The 23,157-nt window shown below is 41.5% G+C and overlaps 1 protein-coding gene across 2 annotated transcripts in view; it reads left to right on the forward strand.

Moving 5' to 3' along the window:
• DOCK1 (dedicator of cytokinesis 1) overlaps positions 1-23,157 on the forward strand; it is a 317,150-nt gene that overhangs the window by 230,679 nt on the left and 63,314 nt on the right. For both annotated transcript variants that reach the window (XM_052800114.1, XM_052800116.1), the window contains exons 32-35: positions 3,093-3,151; positions 9,947-10,095; positions 19,962-20,047; positions 20,234-20,390. In XM_052800114.1, the coding sequence (XP_052656074.1) occupies positions 3,093-3,151; positions 9,947-10,095; positions 19,962-20,047; positions 20,234-20,390 (451 nt within the window). The remainder of the gene's footprint in view (positions 1-3,092; positions 3,152-9,946; positions 10,096-19,961; positions 20,048-20,233; positions 20,391-23,157) is intronic.

Below are 23,157 nucleotides of genomic sequence, written 5' to 3' on the forward strand. Positions count from 1 at the left end.
ATCTAAATCATGGACAAGAACTTGAGGTCTATTAACATAATTTTAGTTTAATTTCTTAGCTAAATCCATTCAAATTGAGATGCAATCATGGTATAATGAAAGGTTGGTTTTAAAAACATGAATCAAGTATTGCATGTGTTTCTACCCTTGAATCAAGATCTAAATTACATGATTCATTACTGATGAAGACAGTACTTTATACTGCAGGATGTTCATAAAGTCAAGACTTTTCAGAAGTATTAACATATTATAAAACTGAATTTTTAAATCACTTTAGCTTTGTGCTTATTCTAATCTCATTTTACATGCGCTCTTTATTGCTTAATCCCTAACGGCCTTTTAGAGTGAATTTTTGTAACTACAGCCAGTTTCACTGCGATATCCCTGAAGAATGGGTTTGTATAACTGCAGTCTTGTATGCTTTCCTGGTTAAAAGGGATTACATTGCCTACCTCTGAACAGGGAGCTTGAACTACCCGATTGCTATTCAGAGTCCCACAGCAAATGAAACCTGTCAAAAGAAAAAAGACTGGAAATAAGACTTGGAGCATGAATATTTTGTTTAAAGTATGTATTTCTCCTAAATTTCATTGAGGTTCCAATGTAGTGGACCTTATCATTAATTAACTGAACACTGAGCACTGAAAAAAGCCAGTTACGTGTTTTCAAACACGGTATGTGGATTCTCTTTCTGTGTCTTAGTATTTGTAAAGAGCGCCTGCAAAAGCAGTTTGTTCCTACAGTCAGTCAGGTTACTGCAGTTAACGCACAACAAAAATGGGGAGTTTCAAAGCTGATTCCCTGAGCAAGTACAGCTCAGGCTTCTTGTATGTATAATATATATTCTATATATTATGTGCTGCAGTGAGATGTGATCTTAAAAGGCGTTTTGCTTTAACTGTGTGGGTTGCAGGCTTTGACCAGGAAAGACAGGGCTCTATGTCCCATCCTTTTTTTTTGGCAGTGAAGTTTTGCCCTTCAAACTCATCCACTCCCTCATGAGTTTGGAGGAGCTTCCTTTGGAAGCTGGGCTTTACGTGAGCGTTGAAACAGAATTTTTAAGCATTGTACGATCTAATGTATGTACTTGTGACTCCTGGGGCTTCCTTGATGAAACAGGAATATTTACAAGTTCAGTGGAAAAGTGATGTCAAGCAGAGCTCAGATTTTTGCGCTTGTGCTGTAAATATCATAAATACATTTATAGTTAGTATGTTTGCAAAAAGAAATCAAGATGGTTTTGTAGAGCCAGGTAAGTTTTATTTCATTAGATTTAGAATTTATGGAGTGAAGTGGTTTTGTACAAGATGGGACCAATGATGCGAATTCTCTTTTGTAATTAAGTTTGTAAGGGATACTTAAAAAGGCAAAGCGCTCCAGTCAATTAGCAAGCAGAGGGATCAAAGCCGTGGCTGCTGTCAGTCTCCCCTTGCTCTCGCTGTCCTGCATTGGTGTGCACCTACATGAGCATTTTAGTTCAGATCAGGCTACTGACCTGAACAAAAAAACAACAGCTGAGCTGTGATTGGACTGGAAATTACTGTCAAATACATTTGTGGACTGATATTCCCTCTTCGTGAGGACAGGACCCTTAGCTGAAGAAATTCAAGAAATCAACAGACATTTCTCACTGCTGATATATAAGTAAATAGATCAAGTAATCTGAAGTGGTTACTTAATGAAGTTTGCTAAATTGTAAATCTCTGTTTATAATGATTTTACAAGTTGTTATTTTCAGTTTAATCGTGTTTTAGAGATAGAAATCAAGACCATAAAATCTTCAAGATGCAATAAATGTGTGGTCTGGAAGCACTAACTTTTATTGCTGTGTGAAACCACTACCAGTTCTGTGCCAAAGGGATATAATTAATCAGTTAATTCAATATCACACTCACCCATCTTTTTAAGTATATATGTCAATTAATATGTCAAATATTTAAGAATTAAAATTTAATTATTGTAATTTGTAGTTTTTGCTAAACATTGCATTTAAGCATTAGATAATAACTGATTCTTAATGATGCAGAAGAATCTCTGTAATCCATATTAATGACAGGGTATCTCACTATTATCCCACAGAAATCCCATGAGTTGCCAGGTATATATTGTTATTTAAGTAATGATCTTTAACATACAAATATTCTGTGTAGCAGATACATTCTCGGAGCTCATTACGGTTCTGATCCCATCATTAATGAAGGCAATAGGATGTTTTCCATTCATTAAGCTTTCCTGGTATTAATGTGGAGAGGGAGTGGAATAAAAAGAACCCCGATGGGAGATGCGAGGCATTGGCGTCACCAACACTGCAGCAGAGCGGAGGCAGGATTAGCAGCGATGCCGAAGGATGGGCTCCCACCTCCGCCCTGGCTCCTTGGCTGCCTGGGACCGCTCGCTTCTGGTCTAGCCCGGGCAGGACCCAAAATCCCGTTGGAACATAGAAACCTTCTCTTTCTGATTTTGCGCATCAAGGTACAAGATGTCGCAAGATGTTCCTTGTTGTATTTTCTAGGACAGTGCTTATGCTAAAAGAGCGTATAAAGATAAAATGCAGCCTTAGGCTGTGAAGCTCGCTGTTGTGCTTCCTCCGGCCATTACCATTTGAAAAATGGAAAATGCTCACAATTAATCTCTGTAACCACCCATGTGTCCCGAAGGACGGTTAGGTAATCTGAAAATACGGCAGAGAGGTCTTGCGCAGGTGAATGTTTAGTGTGTGTTCTCCCTTTGGTGAGTACTGCTGCAGAAAGGGAAATTTGGGGTCTTTAGAGGGAGAGCAAGTAACGCGAGGCAAGGAACAGAAGGTGGTGGCTGCATGGCGGAGGCTTTTGGGGTAGGCTGGACGTGTCAGGCAGCCTCTGTGTCCCGCTCCCTTGTAAAAGGGACGTGGGGCAATGTTCGGGGTTTGCGGGCGCATCGCTGAGCTGGTGAGGGAGGCTGTGCAGTGTTACTGTGTTGGTTGGATTTGGAGAACCTGCTCTGTAATTCCAAATATTTTTGCATGCCCATCAGATTTTGAAATGAGATGTTTCTGCTTATTGGTATTAGATTTTGGGGGTTTTTTTAATGGTGGTTCTGTTTTCCTTTTTAAGGTACGGTGATATGAGAAGGCAGATTGGTTTTGAAATCAGGGATATGTGGTATAATCTGGGTAAGTAGCCTGAGCGCCTGTTGCTTAATGCTTTCACTCAGTGTTTGCATAAACCAAGTTAGAGATGAAATGAAAATACTTTCTCTTGAAATAATGGTAGGCTTCCAGAAGGCATTTAAAAAGCAGGTGATTTAAGAAATAAAGCCGCCTCTGCACGCTTATTTTGCCGTCTGGGTAGATACATAACTGTAATCAATGTTTACATATCTTCTGTTTTTTCATGGTATTCAACCTCATGGTAAATAAAAAGAAACGGTTGTGGTGATACCTGTTGAATGTTTTTTTTTTTTCTCCTTAAAAATATATATATTCACACATATATGTAGACACTTAGATATATACACACACGTACACGTGGATGCAGTAACTGAGACTGTAACAAAATGAACGTGTCCAAGGATTATCAGTAACTTAGCCTGGAAATTCTGCTTAAAGTTTGATTGTCAGTCTTGTTGGCTGTATCAGAGTGACTCAGGAAGATCAGGAAAGAATGGGAACTTGGACATCCCTGGAGTTCGTAGGTAAATTAGGCATCTCTGACAATCTCAAATCTGTGCTATTCTGTGGGTATCATTTTGCTATAGGGGGATTGAATTTCATGAGAAACTGAGTATTTACTGTGACCTGAGTGTACTCATCTGCCAGATTTCATTTTCCTGAGCTTAACAGCAGAGACACTTTAGCTCCTCTGAGTTTTATCAGAAGTTCCTTAAATTATCAGAAATAAATGCATTTGCCACTTCACTTATATCTCTAGCTGAACTGTTGTTGCTGAAACTTGAAAAAAATCAGCATATATAAGCGAAGGGAATGCAAGGGTTCATAAGTATTTGATATCACAGAGTTTGCATCCGCTCTGCTGGAATGATGAGAAAAGGCTTCTGAGAGCAGCTGAGTTCACTTTTTATTACAAGCATCTTTCATGAATTAAGTGTCTGGAGAACAGATTAAAACATAGTACACACCTGATACGTGACTTGACAGACAGTATCGTCCCTGATGGTGGGTCATCCAGCTCAGGACGCTGGCAGCCTCTTTGTTAGTAATTAGCCAAATCCTTCCCTGTTCCAGGCTTACAGTCCTGTATTCATCTGTTATCTTTACTAATTTTTCTAGCATCTTTGGATTCTTAAACTTTTCCCAGAATTTACTGGACTGAAAGTAGAAAAGTTTGCATACATAGTTACGCATCTGGCTGTTCTTACATGAGTTATCTTATTCAGGCTGGGGACCAAGGAGTGCATTGTGCTTTTCACTACTGCTGCCGGCACTGGCTTCTCTTGGACAAGTTACTTAGTTGCTCTAGGGTTCAGTTTTTCATCATTAACAGGGAGATGATAATAATTTCCCCTGGAGTTTTGTGAATCGATTGGCATGAGGGGTGGTGTTTTCTTCAATATTTCTTTCTGTGCTGTCATGAAAGCCTTTTATTTTTAATAGAGTTTTTATAAACCAAGATTATCCAGGTAGATGACTCCGTGACCTTGTCTAGCTCTAACGTCTGTGATTCTGTAAGTGGCTGGGATCATTAATGCCAAAATCTCACATGTTGAGGGAGTCAGTAAATTGCTGCTCTTCCCAACAAAAGCTGCAAGAGAAAGGTAAACGGGAGGCAGGACCCCAATCCGAGGCGGCCTTTGTACTTCTCATAATGAGCAGCTTGCTTTTTTCTCATCTTCTTTATAATACAGGTAGTCCATGCTGATCATGTTTAACTTCTGGCTCTTCACCACTCTCATGTATGTCACAGCATCAGTTAAGAAAGAATTCTGACTTACCACTGCAGGGGAATTGATTGGGGGGTGCTTGACACTTTTACCTTAGAAGTTGCACTACATTAGTCAAATTATTAATGTGTATGTTCAGAAACAAAATCAGAAGTGAGAAGCTATAATTCTTGCATATGCTGGAGCATATAATTTTTATGACTATGCCATTGTGCTTAAGATATGATGAAGCCAAACAACCCTGACTTTTGATTTATGTATTAAAGGGTATGGATAAGCCTCAAAAATTAATATTTTGTCTCATCACTTTTTGTTCATAAATACCATGATTAACATATAATGCCTGCTGAGTTAAAACTCCCCAGTCGGGAACAAGACAGTCCTCTAGCTGTAGTGCGGTGTGTTTCTGATGCAGTGGTGGCTGCAATATTCATACCTTATAAGTAGGAGAAAAAAGCACGTCTAGTAGAGAGCAACACTAGCTAACTGTGTGCACACACTTTAAATACCTGTAATTTAGGAATAAGATTTGTGTTTTAAAGAGGGAACCGCATACGAGAGATCCAGCCTGACAGATTTTCTATGTAAGTCCTAGTTGTAGCTATCCTGTTTGATACCCTGCTAGATTTGATCATGAAGGCTTTAGATTTGAGTGCTCTGATGCAGCAGCAGTGAGGATGGCTTCGGGGAACCTAGTCCCAGCGTGCTGAGCCCCCGCTGCATTGCCTTTCTGAAAGCGCTGCAAGGCTTTTATTTTCTTGCGTGCACCAAAACCAGTGTATATTAGTCTTTATAGGCTCTTTTTCCTTCCATATCACAACCTGAACTTTAAAATAACGTATTATTTTGAGTCACTGCTTTGTTGGAACTGGGGCTCCTAGGACCTTGGTGAGGCAGTAAGTATCAGAGAAGCATAAAGCAAGCCGTGGCCTCTGTCTTGAAAAAGTAGGGACTCAAACAACACGTGCTTAAAAGCATTATGTGATGCAATTTAGTGTATACAAAACACAGTTTGACACTAGGTCACGTGTGCCAGTTTCCAATGGTTAATGGTTTCAACAGTTACATGTTAAAGAAATTGCGGTGACATTTAAAATAATGTCCTTGTGGTAAAGTTGGTCAAGAAAAGCCAGCTCAGAAAACATTGCTTTTATTGTTGACATCTGAACCAGCTAGAGGGAGATGGAAAAGTAAAATTTGTGAAGATGAAGCAAAATGGTTGCTGCTGCTGTCCTGTCTTCCAGCGAGCTGCCCACTGGTCCGGCCCTTCCCTCCAAGTGCTTTACGTCAGAAAAGGTGTCTTGACGGAGACGTTAACGTCGTCGGAGGGAAAGCCAGGGTTAAAAATAGGTCTGAACTTTGAGTGTTACATAAATAGAAGTCATTACAGATAACACTCTCTGAATTAGTCATGCATGTTCAGAGCTGACCCATGTGAGAGGTGAGGTTGCTGGCAAATTATTCAGGGGTTTTTGTGTCCCAAATTTAAATTAGAAGAACCTGGGAAAGGAAAATCACACCTTATCCAATAAAGAAATCACCTTGGTTTGGTTCGCGTAATGAGGTCTGTTTCTGTTGTGAGCAGTCTGTAGGAGTACGTCTCATGGCAAGGCAGAAGCCACTGCAAGGAGAAGTTTTTGCATGTTCAAAAGGATACTTTTTTTGCATGTGGTTCTTAAAGCAGCTGCACAATTTGGTTTTCAGAAGAGAATCCTCAATTTTCTTCCAGACTTGTCACATTTTGAGTCTCTGCGTGGGAGTTCTCACACTCCCGGGAAAAAAAAAGAAAGGCGAATTCATTGTTGGGTTGTTTATCAGAAAGTGCTGCCTGTGACAGGCAGCTGGGATAGATGCTCTGGAGTGCCAGAAGAAGATCGTTTCCTTTCGTGTTTTGCTCTCATGCTTTCTTTTGTGGCACAACATCGCGCCGGATCACATCATCGTAGCGAGCACGTGCGTGTGCGTCATCGCATCACCGATGGGTGTCGTAGCGTCAGAAGGATGCCGCTCAACCCTCTCCCCTGTCGCCAGATGGTGGACAAACCCTTTCTCCATGTTACTCCTCACGCACGCTCGATGAAGAAAACCAATCAAGAGGGCTTAATGTTTTAATTGGTGCTGCCCTGCCTTCCCGTGGTTGCTGCCGGCCCCTGCTCCTGCCGGCGGGTAGCCGCGCTGCGGGGCGAGCGCTTTGCATCCAAAGCAGGCAGCGCCGGCTGTGCCGCCCTGGCAGGTCGTTCTCCTTGTTTTTCTCCGCAGCCGAGCTGCGTAAACTCTGGGGAGAGCCACCCACGGACCCACCAGACGATGAGAAGAGCTGGGTGGGTTTCAACCAGCAGACGAGGGATTTTTTCGCAGTACAACGTACAAGTGATTTTAATATTTTCTGCTAATAACTCGCACGTTGCTATCCCCCCCCCCCCCAACTCCTTCTGAATTTCATATTCGGAGAAGCGCTCTGTCCTCTGATTTAAAAACTCTGTTGCTGATTACCTGCGAGGCAGAACCGCTAATAAATACAGTCGGTGAACGGCAGGAAGGCTGAGCGCGTGCGGTACAGCTTCACGGGTGGTGGGGCTGGCTGCTGCCGGCCGGATCCTGCGAGGTCGGGAGCAAGTCCAGGGGGCCAAGAAGGCCAACGGCATCCTGGCTTGGAACAGAAATGATGTGTCCAGCAGGAGCACAGTACCCCCTGTCCTGGGCACTGGTGAGGCCGCACCTCGAGTACCATGTTCAGTTTTGGGCCCCTCACTGCAGGAAAGACATGGAGGGGCTGGAGCGTGTCCAGAGAAGGGCAACCGAGTTGGTGAGGGGCCTGGAGCACAAGTCTTACGAGGAGCGGCTGAGGGAGCTGGGGCTGTTCAGTCTAGAAAAGAGGAGGCTGAGGGGAGACCTGATCGCTCTCTACAACTACCTGAAAGGAGGCTGTAGTGAGGTGGGTGCTGGTCTCTTCTGTCAAGTAACTGATGATAGGACGAGAGGAAATGGCCTCAAGTTGCACCAGGGGAGGTTTAGTTTGGATATTAGGGAAAATTTCTTCACTGAAAGGGTTGTCAGGCATTGGAACAGGCTGCCCAGAGAAGTGTTGGAGTCACCATCCCTGGAGGTGTTCAAAAAACCCATAGATGTGGCACTTCAGGACATGGTTTAGTGGGCATGGGGGTGTTGGGTCGATGGTTGGACTCGATGATCTTAAAGGTCTTTTCCAACCCAAACGATTCTATGATTGTATGATTCTAAGTCCTGCGGCCGCCTTTGGCTCCCGTTCACCTCGGTGGAGGTGCTGGTGAGTGCCTCGGGAGGTGAGGTCTGTGGCTCTCCGTGCCTTTGTCATCAGATCAGCTCTTCAGTGAGTCCTTTTTTGAGCAAGAAGTTTAAGTGGCCCCAGAGAAGAGGAAAGGGGATCAAAGATTTAAAAGAAAAATCTTCTTTAGTGAATTTGCTGTTTTTCACGTCTAAAGTTCAAAAGATGTTACTTACTTTTCTGAGGGAATCCCTGTGCTTGAAGCAATGGAAGAACCCACCGTGGCACACGGAGAACTTCGTGACATTGAATTTGTGCCTGACAAATAACTTTTGTCACTATTATTTGTTTTCTGAAATATTGACTCTGACACTTTTCAGGCATAATACAAGAAAACTGTCACCTGAGAGGCCGAATGTAATAATACTTGTAAGAGAGACAGAGGAAAGCTTTACGCCTCTCACTTGATATTCCTCACCAACAACCAGCATTGCAGCATCATACAAAGTAGCAGTTTTAGTTGAGTATTAATTTGCCCTAATAGGATTGCTAATGCTAATAGGATTCTGAAGTTTGCCAAATCAAGTAACTTAAATTATATCAGCTAAAAAAAGTAGCGTGTTTTGTTAGTAAAGGATTTCTTCTTGATTATGTTTGTCGAGATTTATGTTAGTTCTGGTCAAAAGCGATACTGCTAATTAAAGACTTCCACGGTTACTGCCGTACTGGTGTAGTGCAGTGGAATATAAATGAGTTAAAATCTGTTGCTGTCATATACCACTGATAACTGCAATGGGAAACAAGAGTCTTAAAATGGAGGAAGCTGAGGGCTCGTTAAATTAGCTCCGCTCTGAAGAAGCCTGGTCTGAACCACAGCAGTGGATGCATAAACAGTGTATGAGCCTGATTGTATCCATCCATTCCCCTTGCATTTGTGAGAAACGTCACCAGTTGTGTAGTGAGGTTCAAATGAATCCCAGCCTGTTGCTGAGAGGGGAATGTATTTGTATTTTCTAAACTGCTGCCCTCAAGTCCTCTGCCTGGAGTTGTCCAGTGCTGTGCTGTACTGCTCTACACCAGCATCTTTCCGTGGAGTTGTTGAACGGATAATTTGCAGAACGTATAATCTGCATTTTCTACACTTTAGCTAATAATATGAACAGTAACTAGATGTTTTTAACTAGTCCAATATTTATTAGGTGCCGTGTTCCTGTTAAGGTTTAATTTCTGTTCCATGTGCGGAGACCGTAACAGGGAGGGTTGGGGGAGGTGCAGTCTTCTCTTGGGAAGATAAATGTGAAATAAAGTTTGCCAGGCAGATCAGCTCTCGAAGAAAGAAGACATATTGTCGGCTTGGTAAGATGTAGTTTCGTGTCTCGAGGCTGTGTAAGTATACACTCATGGTGACACTTTGATAGACTGACACAGAGAACATTTTGTACGCTGTGGAAGATACAGAAGTCTAAATAAGTTAATGCAAGTGATGTGCCTTTTAGCATCCTTCTCTGCCAACCATAAGTTGTATTTAAAAAAAAACCCTTAAAACTTAATATCAGTGTGCAAATATGGGTTCTTCATGGAAAATGTGGCAAGTTCCAGTTTGACTACTGATTCAACAACTCTTGTTAATTTGGGTTTATACGTACCACATACTTCCCCTCTTGTGGCATAAATAATAAATAATACGTGTTTCAGTAGAGTCAGATCTTGAAAAATACTTTCTTATGCTATACGAGAATTTATTGATACAGTTTTTATAACAGGTATCTTCTACCAAAGTCAGTGGCTGTTCATTAACTCTGAAATGCATCTTTTCTCTTAAAGGTCAGCATAAAATCAAGTTCATCCCAGAAATGGTGGGACCTATCTTAGAAATGACGCTTATCCCTGAAACCGAACTTCGGAAGGCTACAATCCCAATCTTCTTTGATATGATGCAGTGTGAATTTCATTTTACTAGAAGCTTCCAGATGGTAAGCAGTAAGCTACAGATATTTAGAGTTTGTAAAAAAGATTTAATTGTTCTTTGACAGAACATAAGAAATTTTGTTATTTCTTATTTTTCTAAAGAAAATATAATTATGGATTTGCTTATTTTCTATAACTCTTGAGTGGCTATAGAGTTTTCATCTGTGGGTTTTAAGTTCTTATTGAAGGATAAATTTGCATGCAGTAAATGGAACCTTTCGTTATGATACAACAGGAGAGCAAAGACAGATGTCTTAAATTTTCACTGTGACTCAGAAAAGGAGTCTACTTCTGAGTTAAATTGGACATAAAGGAAGCCTGATAATGTGGCAAAAGAAACTATAACCTGTAAGCATTTATCATCTCTGGTATCTTATAATTTTGATACTCTTTACCATTTTATGGATTTTGAAGAGGAAAAAAAGGTATCCAGTCAGTGTCAGTGTTTCTTCACGCTATACAGGCGCTGCAAAATGTAAAATACTAACGTAGTGGTTTTATTCTGTTTTATTTGCTGAGGGAAGTGCTTGAATAAGCACACACAATCTTACCCTGATAGCATCAACTTTTGAGAGTCAAGTGGAGTGAAAGAAAGTTTCCTGACATCATTCATTTGACCTTCTTTCCTTTGAAGCTTTGCCTTATGGATTGAGTATAAGACTAGTTAGGCCAGGTAGTGTTATGGTATAAGCCAATGTAGGTCCTTCACACTGAAATTTCTGTCAGTCCAGGATATGACCTCGTGAATTTTGCAATAAAGTTTGACGTGTGTTGTTTACTTTTTTCCCTTTATATTGGCAGTTTTCTTTCTTGGATGAAAAATCTTAACCTTTTCCATATTTTTTTGTGAACTATTATTCGTAACCAGCTCTTAATAAATCTGTAGCCAGAGTAAATGAATATCTGCGTGGAGAGACTTAAGCAAGGGAATGGCATCAGCTTTATTACTTTGATTTGTTTTGTGCTGGATGGTGTGTGGAAAGGTTGTGAACTGTATTTTAGATCCATCCAATTACTGCATAATCATTCTTTCTTATGTTTGACTCCGATGATACTGTAAAGATTGAAATGCTCACTGGGATGCCATTTAAACAGTTTCCTGTCAGATGCTCTCTTTTGTTGCTTGTCATTTTTTATTTGTACAATTATATGGATCATGAAAAATCCGAGGGTAACTTTATAGCTAAATTTATGGCCCTATATTTTCTTGACAGAAGGAAACCAGCTTTGTGTGGAATAGTTGGGTGATTTTAATAAATGAATGTCTTAAATATTTCACACAAATTCTTTTTGCCTTTTGAGAAGAAAAATGCCTCATGCTTAAGTCAGAACTGTCTTGGATTATAGGTACTCAACATATATTTCTTATGTCAGTATAGCTTCTTTCTTTATGGACATAGCATTGATATGACAGGTGCAGCGGTAGTAAACCTTTTTTTCAGTGCATTTGAACTGAACAGTTATGTCTAACGGGGAATAATCAATCTGTCCATTTACAGTTTTGCAGATAATGTAGTTATATAGTTTGCTGAGTATCTCAGATTGGTCTTTGGGGAATGAAGATCACAGCTGGTAAAAAGCAGAGAATTATAGAGAAGTCTAGGTTGGATGGGACCTCTGGAAGTAATCTGGTCCAAACTGGGCCTTAGATTGGGTTATCTGGGGCTATCTGAAGCTCAGTATTGAATATTTCCAGTGAGGGAGGTTTCACCACTTCTCTGGGTGACCTGTTCCAATGTTTAAGACTTTTCTTCTTATATTCAGATGGAAGTTGCCTGAATCAACTCGCGCCTGTTGCTGCTTGTGTTGTCACTGTGCACCCTTGTAAACAGAGTAACTCCATCTCATCTATAACCGCCTTTTAGGTGTTGGAAGGCTTGAGTCTGCTTTTCTCTAGGCTGAACAAACCCAATTCCTTCGATCATTCTTCAGGCCAGGTTCTCCAACACTCTGCTCATCTTGGTTGCCCTCCATTAGGCCGTGTCCAATTTGTCAATGTCTCGCTCGAGCTGGGGGAACCAAATCTGGATGCAGTATTCCAGCCATGGACCAACAAGTGGAATAATCCTGTTGATCCTTTAGCTGTACTCTCGTTGGTGCAATCAAGGACACATTTTGCCCCCATTGAAGGGACACACTGCTGCTTCATGTTCAACTTGCTGTCCGCCAGGTCCTTTCCAGCAGCGCATCTTGTACTGCTGCTTGCAACTGTGCCATCCCGATTTCAAGACTTTACGTTTCTCTTCCTTAAATATTACGCAGTTTCTTGTTGGCTGTCTTTCATGCTGTCAGAGTCATTAAACCACCACCCCTTGAGATCAGCAATTTAGCCACTTTTTCCACCCATCTCATAGGCTGTCTGTCCAGTCCATATCTTACCACCTTGTCAACAAGTATGCTGCTTTGGGAGACTGTATCAAACACATTGCTGAGGTCGAGACAACCACAGCGCTTCATCCACTGAGCAGATAGTTTCATCACAGAAGGCGCTCAGGTTGGTCAGATGCAATTTACCCTTGGTAAATCCATATTGGCTATTCCCAGTCACCTTCTCACCCTTCGTGTACCTGGAGATAGCTTCCGTGAGGGCTTGCTCCATGGTTTCCTCAGGAACTGAAGTGGGCTTGCCTGGCCTGTAGCTTCCCGGCTCATCTTTTTTGTCTCTTTTGTGTTTAAGTGATAGAAATACATATAAAATAATTTGTTTAATGATTGATTGTATGATTGGTTGTTAATTGATTGATTGATTGATTTGTTTAATGATAAATTGTATTGTATTACCAGTACCTAGGCAAGCTTTCATACTTAATGTGTTGGTGTAATGTACTGCATTACGTCATTTATATGCAACTACCAATTACCATTGTCCGGCACTGCTTTCAAAGAGAACTTCAAAATTGAATGGTTGGCTGCTGTTAAACTAATCTGCCAGAAATCCAATTATCTAACCTTATTAGTCACATCAACAAGGGTTTAGATTGGCTCCACTTCTTCAGCAGATGTACAAACCTCATGATTTGTGGGGGAGGAATTTAAATTTTTTGCAGAACTTGAATGCTGTGATGGCTTGTGTTATAAACAGACAGCTTTCTCCATAGCGGTTTTAATTTCAGTATGAATTGGTTTGCCTGGTAAAACCAGTAACAGACAGAATGGGGTTTTTTGTTCTTCCAGTATATATAGCCCTGAGAAAAAAACAGAAGATAAATTCCTCTCCTTTTTACAGAACTAAATTAAAGGCCGACTGAATTAAAAGCTGGAGTTGCCCATTTTTGTCCTCTCCCCTTAAGGTGCTTTGAAGCCTATATAAGGCTTCAAAGTAGCCTGCACCTCAAAGCATGAATCTGATACTAAAGTCAGAGTGGGACTGAAGCTTCCCTACAGAAGAAATGCCTCCTTCTCCACTCTGCTTTCTTACCCTTTGCCTGTTTTACTAGCGAACCCTCCAGATCAAAAGGAATATGTCTCAGCCACAGGAGCGATGAAAGAGAATTGGTTTGATTGTTCAAGGCCTGGTCAGGTGAATGTGATGGATCCCGTGGTGACAGCAGGAGAGGAAGTTCATCATGAAACAATCGTTCAGCTGAAATGAGGAATTCAGAGCATAAAAAGCCCTGACCTCCTGCTTTTGCTGCCTGTTCCTCCTGGCTGTCACTTGCTCCAGCTCCATTTCCTATAAGCACTCCGGTTTGTTTGCCTACCCAAAACTTTTAACTTACCCTTTCTGGACCTGTGTCATTGCTGATGTGATGTTCTGCTTGCTTTGGGTTGAACCCATTCATAGAGATGTGCCAGTGCAGGAACTGGTACCATACAGAGCGTGGAGGAGGCAGGGGGAGGTGTTGGGTGGGTTCTCCCTACCTCACGGCACTGCATCATAATATGATTTCTTTTAACTGATCTGGTACAAATTAATTACTCGAAGTACCTTTACTTCAAGAGCCAAAAAAACCTATTAACAAAATAAGGTAAAGGAATTGAGTCAGAAGCGCTACCCCAGCCTGTCTTCCCCAGCATGATTACATTTGTCATCCAGTAGGAAGGAAGGAAGGAAGGACCCTTATCCTTCAAAGTAAAATCTGAGGGGTGTACCCCCCATTCTGCAGTAGTGAGCAAGAAGAAATTAGAAGTCCCATATGTCCAGATTTCAGACTGAACTGCATTACTAAGGAGAATCATCAGTGCCTGGTGGCGTTAGCATCAGCGATATAAGCACACCAGCTCCAGCATGTGTTCTTAGCCTGTTAGAGTAAGGAGTTGTGTAAAAGTAATGATCTGAGGAAAGAGCCCCCAAAATGCAACAGTGCATCTTTCCTGTTCTCTGCAAATTGGAATGACACTTAGCGTAATGGAACCATAGCCGAGAAGATAGAAAAATGATATAGAAATGCATAAGCAATGAATGCATAATGCAGAATCATATAGAAATGCATAATAAATGAATCCATAATGCAAAATCATACAGAAATGCATAATAAATGACTGCATAATGCATATGATTACTAAAATAAAACTATGGGGGCAGCTAAAGTACCTCTAGCCAGCATTCTGTTGTGAAGAGAATTAAATGAGTAAAGACTAGAAGAAATAAAGAGGAATGCTTTTAATTCATTTCTAACATTTAACAATAAAACTCAGTATCATCAAGATGGTCATACTAGCATTTTTATTTGCAGTGTAATTTCTTGTTGGCTATCAATGAATTTCAAATTCATATAATTCTCCTTAATGAGAGGTACCTAGTTTATCCAAATCTCTCTTGACTTTTGGAACCTGTCGTTCCTTATTAAGTCTTTTTACTACTTCTGAGCACTGTGTTAACATCCCTTTCCCTGTGCTATAGATTTGCAGAGAGAACGCAAGTTAATGACTTGTCCAAGTTTCTCTCATGCTGCAGATTCTCCTCAGTAATCCCACTGAATGTGCAAATTCAAATAAGTCATCCCCCACAAAGGATTAATTTCAATAAGTAACATTTTTAGTTAACTATGGTTGAAATGTAAATGTGTAAGTTTTTCTTGTTTTCTGGTCTTTTGGAGAATATTGGTATTCCTCCCTCACCCCACCTGAAGAGCAAGGGAGAAAGGTAATGCTGTAAGTCTAGAGACCTCCAAAATCACCTAATATTAAATGGCTGCCAGATCGTTTGCCCACCAGAATGCTGTGGGAAAATCGGAAAGGGAACAGATGAAACTGTTGGGAATTACCACCTACTTTCATGGCAGCCTTTGACCAAAGTTTTACAGTACTTGTGTGCTATTTCTGCATTAGGACTAATTTCTGGTGGTGTTATCTGTCACTTGAATTTTATATGGCAAATTCATTATTATCCCATATCAAAGCAAATTTATAGCAGCTTGGAGGATTGAAAGTCCTCCTCATCTACAGCTAGATTAAATTGTCAGTCAGTGCGAAAAATATAGCCTGACCACACTTTAGGTAAACCTAAAACCAAAAGTGATTAGTTGAGCTGACACTTGAAGACGCTAGATAGCTTACATTGATTTATTTTCTCCAGACGGGAGATTGTAACAGACAGATGAAGTAGTGGATATACTCTTTGCTCAAGTTCAAACACATGTCCTAAAGAGAAGCTGAGATCTTGATCAACTGCAAGGCAAAGTTGATAATAATTTCCTGTAATCTTCCTAACATCACCCCTCAAGCTTTCACTGTCAACAGAAGGATGTGAATCTAACTCATTGATGGTGCCAAATGTACCCGCTAAGCCTCCAGAAAAAGCCTCAGCAAGTGCCATTGGCTTTAACATAAACATTGAAAATTTGGCGCTTCTTCACTTGAGAGTAAATTCCATCACAAAATTTGCTGGCCTACTTTGTGCTATTGTATGCATTTAAAAAAAAAAAAAAAAAAAGAAAAGTAAAAATTGAGATTTTGTCAACAGATGCCAGATGCAGTGTCCCAGAGCCATTAGTTAGTGCAACTCCAGGGCCACGTTCTTACTCCCACCATGGAAGACAATAGCTCCATAAACTTCAACTTGTGTTGAAGAAATGTTCTTCTGTGGAAGGACCGCAGAAGAAATTTTAACTATGTTAAATAATGTTTAGTCATCTTGCTCGCATGATCTGCGTCATATCGATTCCTTGAGAAGTATCAAGAGTGATTGAAGAGCAAAGATATTGTTAATAGTCCTTAAAACCCCAGAAATGCCAGACAGCTAGTTCTGTTCAACCCAAGAGGGCCGTTAGGAAGATGGCCCAACAAAGCCTAGATTTACAGAAATTTAAGTAAAATTGATATCAGGAAGATACTCAAGATCCTGTATGACAGATGTAATTGCTCTTCTTCGTCTGAGTAATCTCTTACTAAAAAATATATCACCTAAAGGGCTCACACTGGCAGCAAGTGTCATTTTTCACATTGGTATAGAAAGTCAATTTCTCTCTGGTCTCATTAGAGAACATGAATTTTGTGACTTCTCTGTTTCATCATTGTGTTGCTTCAGTGTTTTACTTGACATGTCCTTGTACTATGGGAACACGTTTCAGCTTGTGTTTGCTTCTTAGAGGGGGTGGATTGCATTATTCTTCCTTTTCTCATTTTCCTGTCATTTTTTGAATAATGGATTCATTGTATTAAAAACCTTACTTCACTTCACTTTTCATTCATTTCTTTACAAGGAAAGTAGTGAGGGAGTGGAACAGATTATGCAGAGAGGCTGTGTAATCATCCATCCATGGAGATGTTCAGTACTTGGCTAAGCAAGTCACAGTTGACCTGATCTAGTGTTGGCAATAATTCTGCATCACCTGGGAGGCTGGACGAAATGACCTTCGAGGTCTCTTCCAGTCAGTGTTTCTATGATTCTGTGGATTATTTGGGGAACAGAAGAGCACATCTGCAATGTTTTAATCTGAGGTTTGGGGTTTCATCTTTACAACAGTCACGCATAATTTAAAAAATTGTTTTAAGATGGAATATCTGTTGTTTGGGGACTTGGTTGATTTTATCGCTTTCTGCATGATACAATCTGTAGTTCGGGTTTCCTGACAGCTCACGGTTCAATTGACTTGTCCAGGCTGTTAGACTGTATCCTGAATTTGCTCTGAGCGGTAGGTGAGCAGGACTTTTTCTGCCATTACTCGACATGATGGTTTGTAGTCACTGAGCTCAGAGCAGAGATTTTTTTTCTCTGTAACACAATTCTGGTGGGCTGCTAGGTAGTGTGTAAAAATAAATTTCCCGACTCAAATGCAGAGGACAAAATGTCTGGGTTTGCACATGAAGGTAGGAAATGATGTGAACATTACTGCAGTTAATGCTGAGAAGAACGTGGAGCTCGGAAAGGGAGACAACAACAGCGTCCTGGATCTGAATGAGGATTTTTACATCACTGCTGTTGAGCCTGTTAGGATGTTCAGAGATTGCGTTGTCCTAACAAAGAGGAGTATTTTGGCATTGTTGCAGTTTACCAAGCAAATCCTTCATACCAATGTGTATTTCTCCCTAAAAAGGACTTTTCTTAGCAAAGCAGGAACATCTCTACAGTCCGTGGCCACATTTTGTACGCAGGTTCAGCCTGGCCAGCGTGTGTATGTTCACAACTGCGGTGGGCTTCAGAAAACGACCTTCCAGGAGAGCAGGCAGGTACCTCCAGCTGTGGGGGTGGCCGAGATGCTTCTCCTCGCCCTTACTTGCTGCAGGCTTTTCTCTTGCTCTGCCCAGATTTACCTTGCCCCGCGCATGCAGCAGTTCTTTCAGGAGAAAGGGTTTGTGGCAGAACTACGGGCATGTCTGTCTGGTACTTGGTAGAGGTGGTATGATAACCTCTCGTGGCCGAGGTGGGACCGCGTGGGCAGAGCGTACGCTGGCAGAAAGATATCGGTGGTGGAGGCTACTGCGCCTCCTCAAAGCGATGTAAATTAAGGTGGTGAAAAGCACTTACCGTCAGAGTTTCATCATGACGTAAGTCCGTTGGCGAGGGCGATCTCATACTCCTCGCTGAAATAAATCCACCAGCAGAATTTCACAGCGTGGGCTAAAAAAAATCCCGTTTCTCTTCCTAGCTAAACCAATGTGAGCCCTGCTGCGGGCTGGAGATAACAACTTGTCTTCCCCAGCTCCCCCATGGGGCTGACCGTGTCCCCTGTTGTCCCCCCTGCCCCTGGGTTGCCGCGCTGAGCGGTGATGCTACGGCCAGGGCAGGAACACCAGTGGGGTGGCCACGCATGGCACCTGCTTGCCAATGGTGGTCCCGTTGCCCGGGGGCCCGTTATCAGCCCTTGGCGGAGGCTGCTGGGCTGGCAGGGCTCTCTGCGGGGATTTTTTTCTTCCTCGTATGTAGATTTTGATTTTTGCCTTTCAGCGTAGATATCAGCTGCATCTTTAGCGCATAACCTCTACTGCAGCGCTCTTTGAGGTTGTCCTTGTTGCCTCCTTGCGGTTGTTGCCAGCGAAAGAAAACTCTGATTTTGCTTACAGGCTTTTAGCAAAAGCTTGCCTTCCCCAGTTAGAGCAAGCCCCTCTGCTGATGGGGCAGCGTTTGGTGGCTGTAACAGGGGAGCTAATCCTGTCGTCGCTAAAGTAGGTATTTTGATCGGTGGAAATAATTTGTAAAAAACCAAGAAATGCTGTTATCGTACGGGTACGACTTAAGAGGTGGGGAGTGTAGCACTGGGAAGGAAAGCCTGTGGCTCGAGCAGAGGTGCAAGAGCGGGTCCGTAGGCTGCTGCGGAGGCCGGCGGTTGTGGAAGTGCATCCTCGGTCTGGAAGGGTATCGAGGGACAGACAGTCCATTCTTTTTCCCTTCGTACATTATATGCCGTTAATATTAACTGCAGATGCAAAGTACATCTCTTGACATTTACAAAATGTTAGCACGCTTTGTTCTTGTGCAGGTGGCCCTTTGCTTCTCCTCGGAATAGTTAGGGACTGCTTAAGTCAGTGACAGTGAAAAAACCTGAAGGCAACAGTTCTGTCAATAAACTCCCACTCTGACTAATGGGCTCCCTTTCCCCTGCCACAGGCTTCCTTCTCACCCGGGCTCTTCTGATGAGCTCTCTTGACAGTAGGTTGTGTCACTAACGGTGCAGATGTCTGTGCTTATTTAATGAAGAATTAGGAATTAGATGACTAGACCGATTCGTGACATAGGAGCAGGCCTAGAGTGATCCTTCCTCCACTAACGGGTTGCATGCGTTCCTAACCTGGGCCCTAGGGAATGAATGTAGCAGCAACAGGTGAAACCCTTTGCAATCATTAAAAATCCAGTGAATTATCCGGTTTGCAGTTAAAAATATATTCTAATGCCCACTTAAGTTTGCATTCTTTTATTATCACCCAAATAAAAATATTACTCTTATGTTGTTTGAAACAACTTCCTTCCCCTCTGCAGTGACTTATTAACAGGTTTGTTAATTGAGTTGTGCCCCACTGTGAGTCAGTATCTGTACGCTCAAAAGGGGTGTTAGTGGTGCTAGGGTGTGCATCTGGCTGAGTTATCCAGCCTCAGGTGTTATATATCCTCTTTCATAGAGCTTTCATCATTTTACTTTTGTTGTTATTCCCATTATTGCAGGGGACATTCTGTGTCTGGCTTTGTGTCTTCCTTTTCCCTGCCCTCATTCTTGTCATTAATCTCTTTATTTGGTTTTTCGTAATGCAAATATTTACACTTCATTTAACAACATGACCAGTGATTTCTCCAACAAAAAAGTCCTTGTAGGGCAGGAGATCATCGTGGATAGTCTAATACCAGAGACTGCAAACTCTTAAAGTCAATCAAGCTTTAAAATAGTGGCTAAACATCTCACCGAGATACCCAACCAATCTGTGAACCTTTGAGGCTACAGTAATAAAGTGAAATATTTGCCATCTGATTATTTACGCTTGCTTTGTTTAATTATAGTTTGAAAATGAGATCATCACGAAACTGGATCATGAAGTGGAAGGAGGCAGAGGAGATGAACAGTACAAAGTGTTATTTGACAAAATGTAAGTGTTGATCAGCAGCAAGATTTATGTCACAGTAAAGTCAGGAGAGAGAGCAATTAGACTACAATGAACTTTGTAGCCCAGAAATAATTAAAATCTGTTAATGATGCACAATATTTAAAATTGCACCTGAGTCAAGGTTTTTTCTGCATGTGATTAACAAGGCGAATGTAATTGGTTTTTCAGTCTCTTGGAGCACTGCAGAAAACACAAATACCTTGCTAAGAGTGGAGAAACTTTCGTGAAACTTGTTGTCCGCTTAATGGAGAGGTTGTTGGACTACAGGACCATAATGCATGATGAGAACAAGGAGAACCGCATGAGCTGCACTGTCAACGTGCTGGTAAGCAAAGAGAAGTCACCAGCCTGAAATGACTACTGCATTCTTAATTTTACAGCTTTAACAAAAGATTTGTGTAAAACAGAGTACATGTTGGGGTTCTCATGAAAGTTTGAAATACTTTCGGGTTTTTGCCCATTTTTAATGAAGGTCAGTCTATGAAACCGTGGGTTATTACTTCTTTAATTGATTCTAAGGAAAGATTTAAGAAGAAATGTTTCAGGGCCCGATCTTTGAGGGCTGTTCATTGACATTTACAATTGATGTATGAACAACTTTATGCAGAAGAACACTTCGACATACAGAATGTTGGAGTAATATGCAGTTTACTACCGAAATTTTCATGCATTTGCAATCCCATTTGTATTCTGCTTACTGCTCAGCCTCCATCTTCAAAATTTTTTAAGAAATTTGAATGTTACTATTTCATTCAAAGCAGAATATGAAATTTCCTCCTCTTAGTTCCAGAAATTCTGGAATATCTGCTATATACTACAAACCTTTGTCCATCTAGGCCAGAGTTGGAAGCAGGAGAAACTGTCCCCATAGCACACACATCATGCTTTTTGGCCGAAGCATTAGAGTATGAGATTTTACTAGCACAAAATCAGCACATATTGAAAAATGATATCAAAATCAATTTTAGAGACCCCCAAACATAGTACTAGCTAAATTTGATTTTTCCAGTAGGACTCAGTATTAAACTGTTAGCCCCTAAGGATTCATGGATTTCATCCCTATAACATGGTCAAAGCTTGTATTTCATTTAAACATGTAGGGCATAGACAGTGTTTATCGTTTATGTAATATGGCTGATAGATTTCATTCGGGCTGGTTTGGAAAGATCTGAGTAAGTACCTTGTAGCTTTAGCACTTGCAAGCAATGCAAACGTCCTCGGCTTGTGCAGCGCAGCCTTCATGCCACACTATCGCATAAGCTATAAATTAAACGGTCCCAAATCAGAAATCGGGATTTTATTTTTAGTTTGTTTTTCCTCTCTGTGCACATCAAAAAGCATCAGAATGTTTAGGAAATAGGAAAAGAGGAGGAAGTTGGAGGGTTGTTGCTGGCTGTTGATCTAGTAAGTGCCGTTAGGTTGCCTGCAGAAAACTCCTAGCATCCTCCTGAGCAGAATTTGAGTTAGAAAAGCCTGCCAGTTCACACCAAGTAAGATAGGAAATAAAAAATCACATGCACCCTACGCTCTAAAAGATGACAACAATTTATAGAACTGGGAAGATTTCCTTAGGAAGGTGGATTTATTTCTCCTTCCCTTCATCATAATACTAGTCTTGTAGTAATTCTGGCCATACCAACTGCAGAGGGACCGGTGGCACGCTTGGAGGTTGGTTTTGTTTTCTCTAAGTGTCTCTAACAGCATCTCCTGATGCTGATTTTTGTCTTCTGAATTTTTCAAATAGCTGCAGATGATAAATTTTGGGGGCTATTTACTGCTGTTGGGTTAAATCACCGTGAGATATCCACATGCAACCCTGCCACTGAAGTCTGCAGGAAATGCAGGAAAGCATTGCAGGGCAGAACTTTTCTTCATTTTCAGTAGGCGTGATTTAAAACTTTAGCTTGATTTTAAAGTCCCGTGTGCTCTCCAGGGCCAACTCAGTCTTTTCATCATTCTCCAGGCACCTGCCTTTGCAAAAATCCAGCCCAGAGCTGGTACTCAGCACAATTCCCACCCGAGGTCTCAAAGAGTTCTTAATTGGGACTTTAATGATGCAGAGGCTTTCACAGGATTAAGTTTGTCTGTATTGACTATAGTTTAAGTCAGAGGTTTTGATATGCATTTAAGCCAGTGCTGATGTTAAAAAAAAAAAACCAATAGAAGCCCTATCTGTTCCCTCAGCTGCTTTTTCCTACCCCTGACAATCCTGGTGAAAGCAAGCGTGCCGCCAAGGTAGCAGAGCAGATCCGAGGAGGGACCTTGCTGAAAGCTCATGCTCTTCCCCCCGCCGGTTATTTTTCATCCCCATCAGTTCCTCGTCCCGTTCGCTGCAGAGCCACACGCGTGTGGGCCAGCGCAGCATAAGGGGCACGTGGGAACCTGCACCCAAAGAGGGGGCAGGAGCAGGGGCTGCTTTTTGGGGGAGAGGGAACTGTACTAAATGTGACGTGTGTCAGTGGCAACCTGCTGCCCAAGCCCCTTCCCGTTCTGGTTGATTTGATGTTGCTTCTTGAGCTGCATCAGAAGGGCAGAGCAGCTGGCAGCAATATTAGGATAAAATGGTTTTACGTTATTGATCCACCTAACTCAGAAGTCTCGTCTACTTTAAAAAAGCAAACAAAACACAAGTAAGCAAAACCAGCAGAGTTTTCTCATGTGGTTCAGTTTGTCTTTTGAGTTGAACTCAAAACCGGTGAGCAGTCATGTCAGCTAAAATGGTATATCCACTGAATAATCCGTCATTTCCAACTGCGGTATGTAGATTCTGTCTTGCATTTCGATTCTCTTTGAAGGGAACAGTTTGGTATTGGGCTTATGCATCTCTCAGTCCTGGGCTTGCGCATCTATTAGTGGCTACTCGGACTGATTTAATTTAGTATTGCAATATATTTTGATTCAGTGAAGCAGAAATTTCTTTGTATTTTTTTTCTTAGATATATTTTAACTTTTGAAGGCAAACTTTAAATTAGATTCAGAAATGCCTTTAATATCTCGCCTAGTTTATCATATCTTGCATTTACAATGTTTGTAGTGTTAACTAGTTTATCTCAGGACCGGAGGCATTCAGACATTTCTGAAGAGTGTGATGA

This window comes from Harpia harpyja, chromosome 10 (genome assembly GCF_026419915.1).
Source record: "Harpia harpyja isolate bHarHar1 chromosome 10, bHarHar1 primary haplotype, whole genome shotgun sequence".
Lineage (NCBI taxonomy): Eukaryota > Metazoa > Chordata > Aves > Accipitriformes > Accipitridae > Harpia > Harpia harpyja.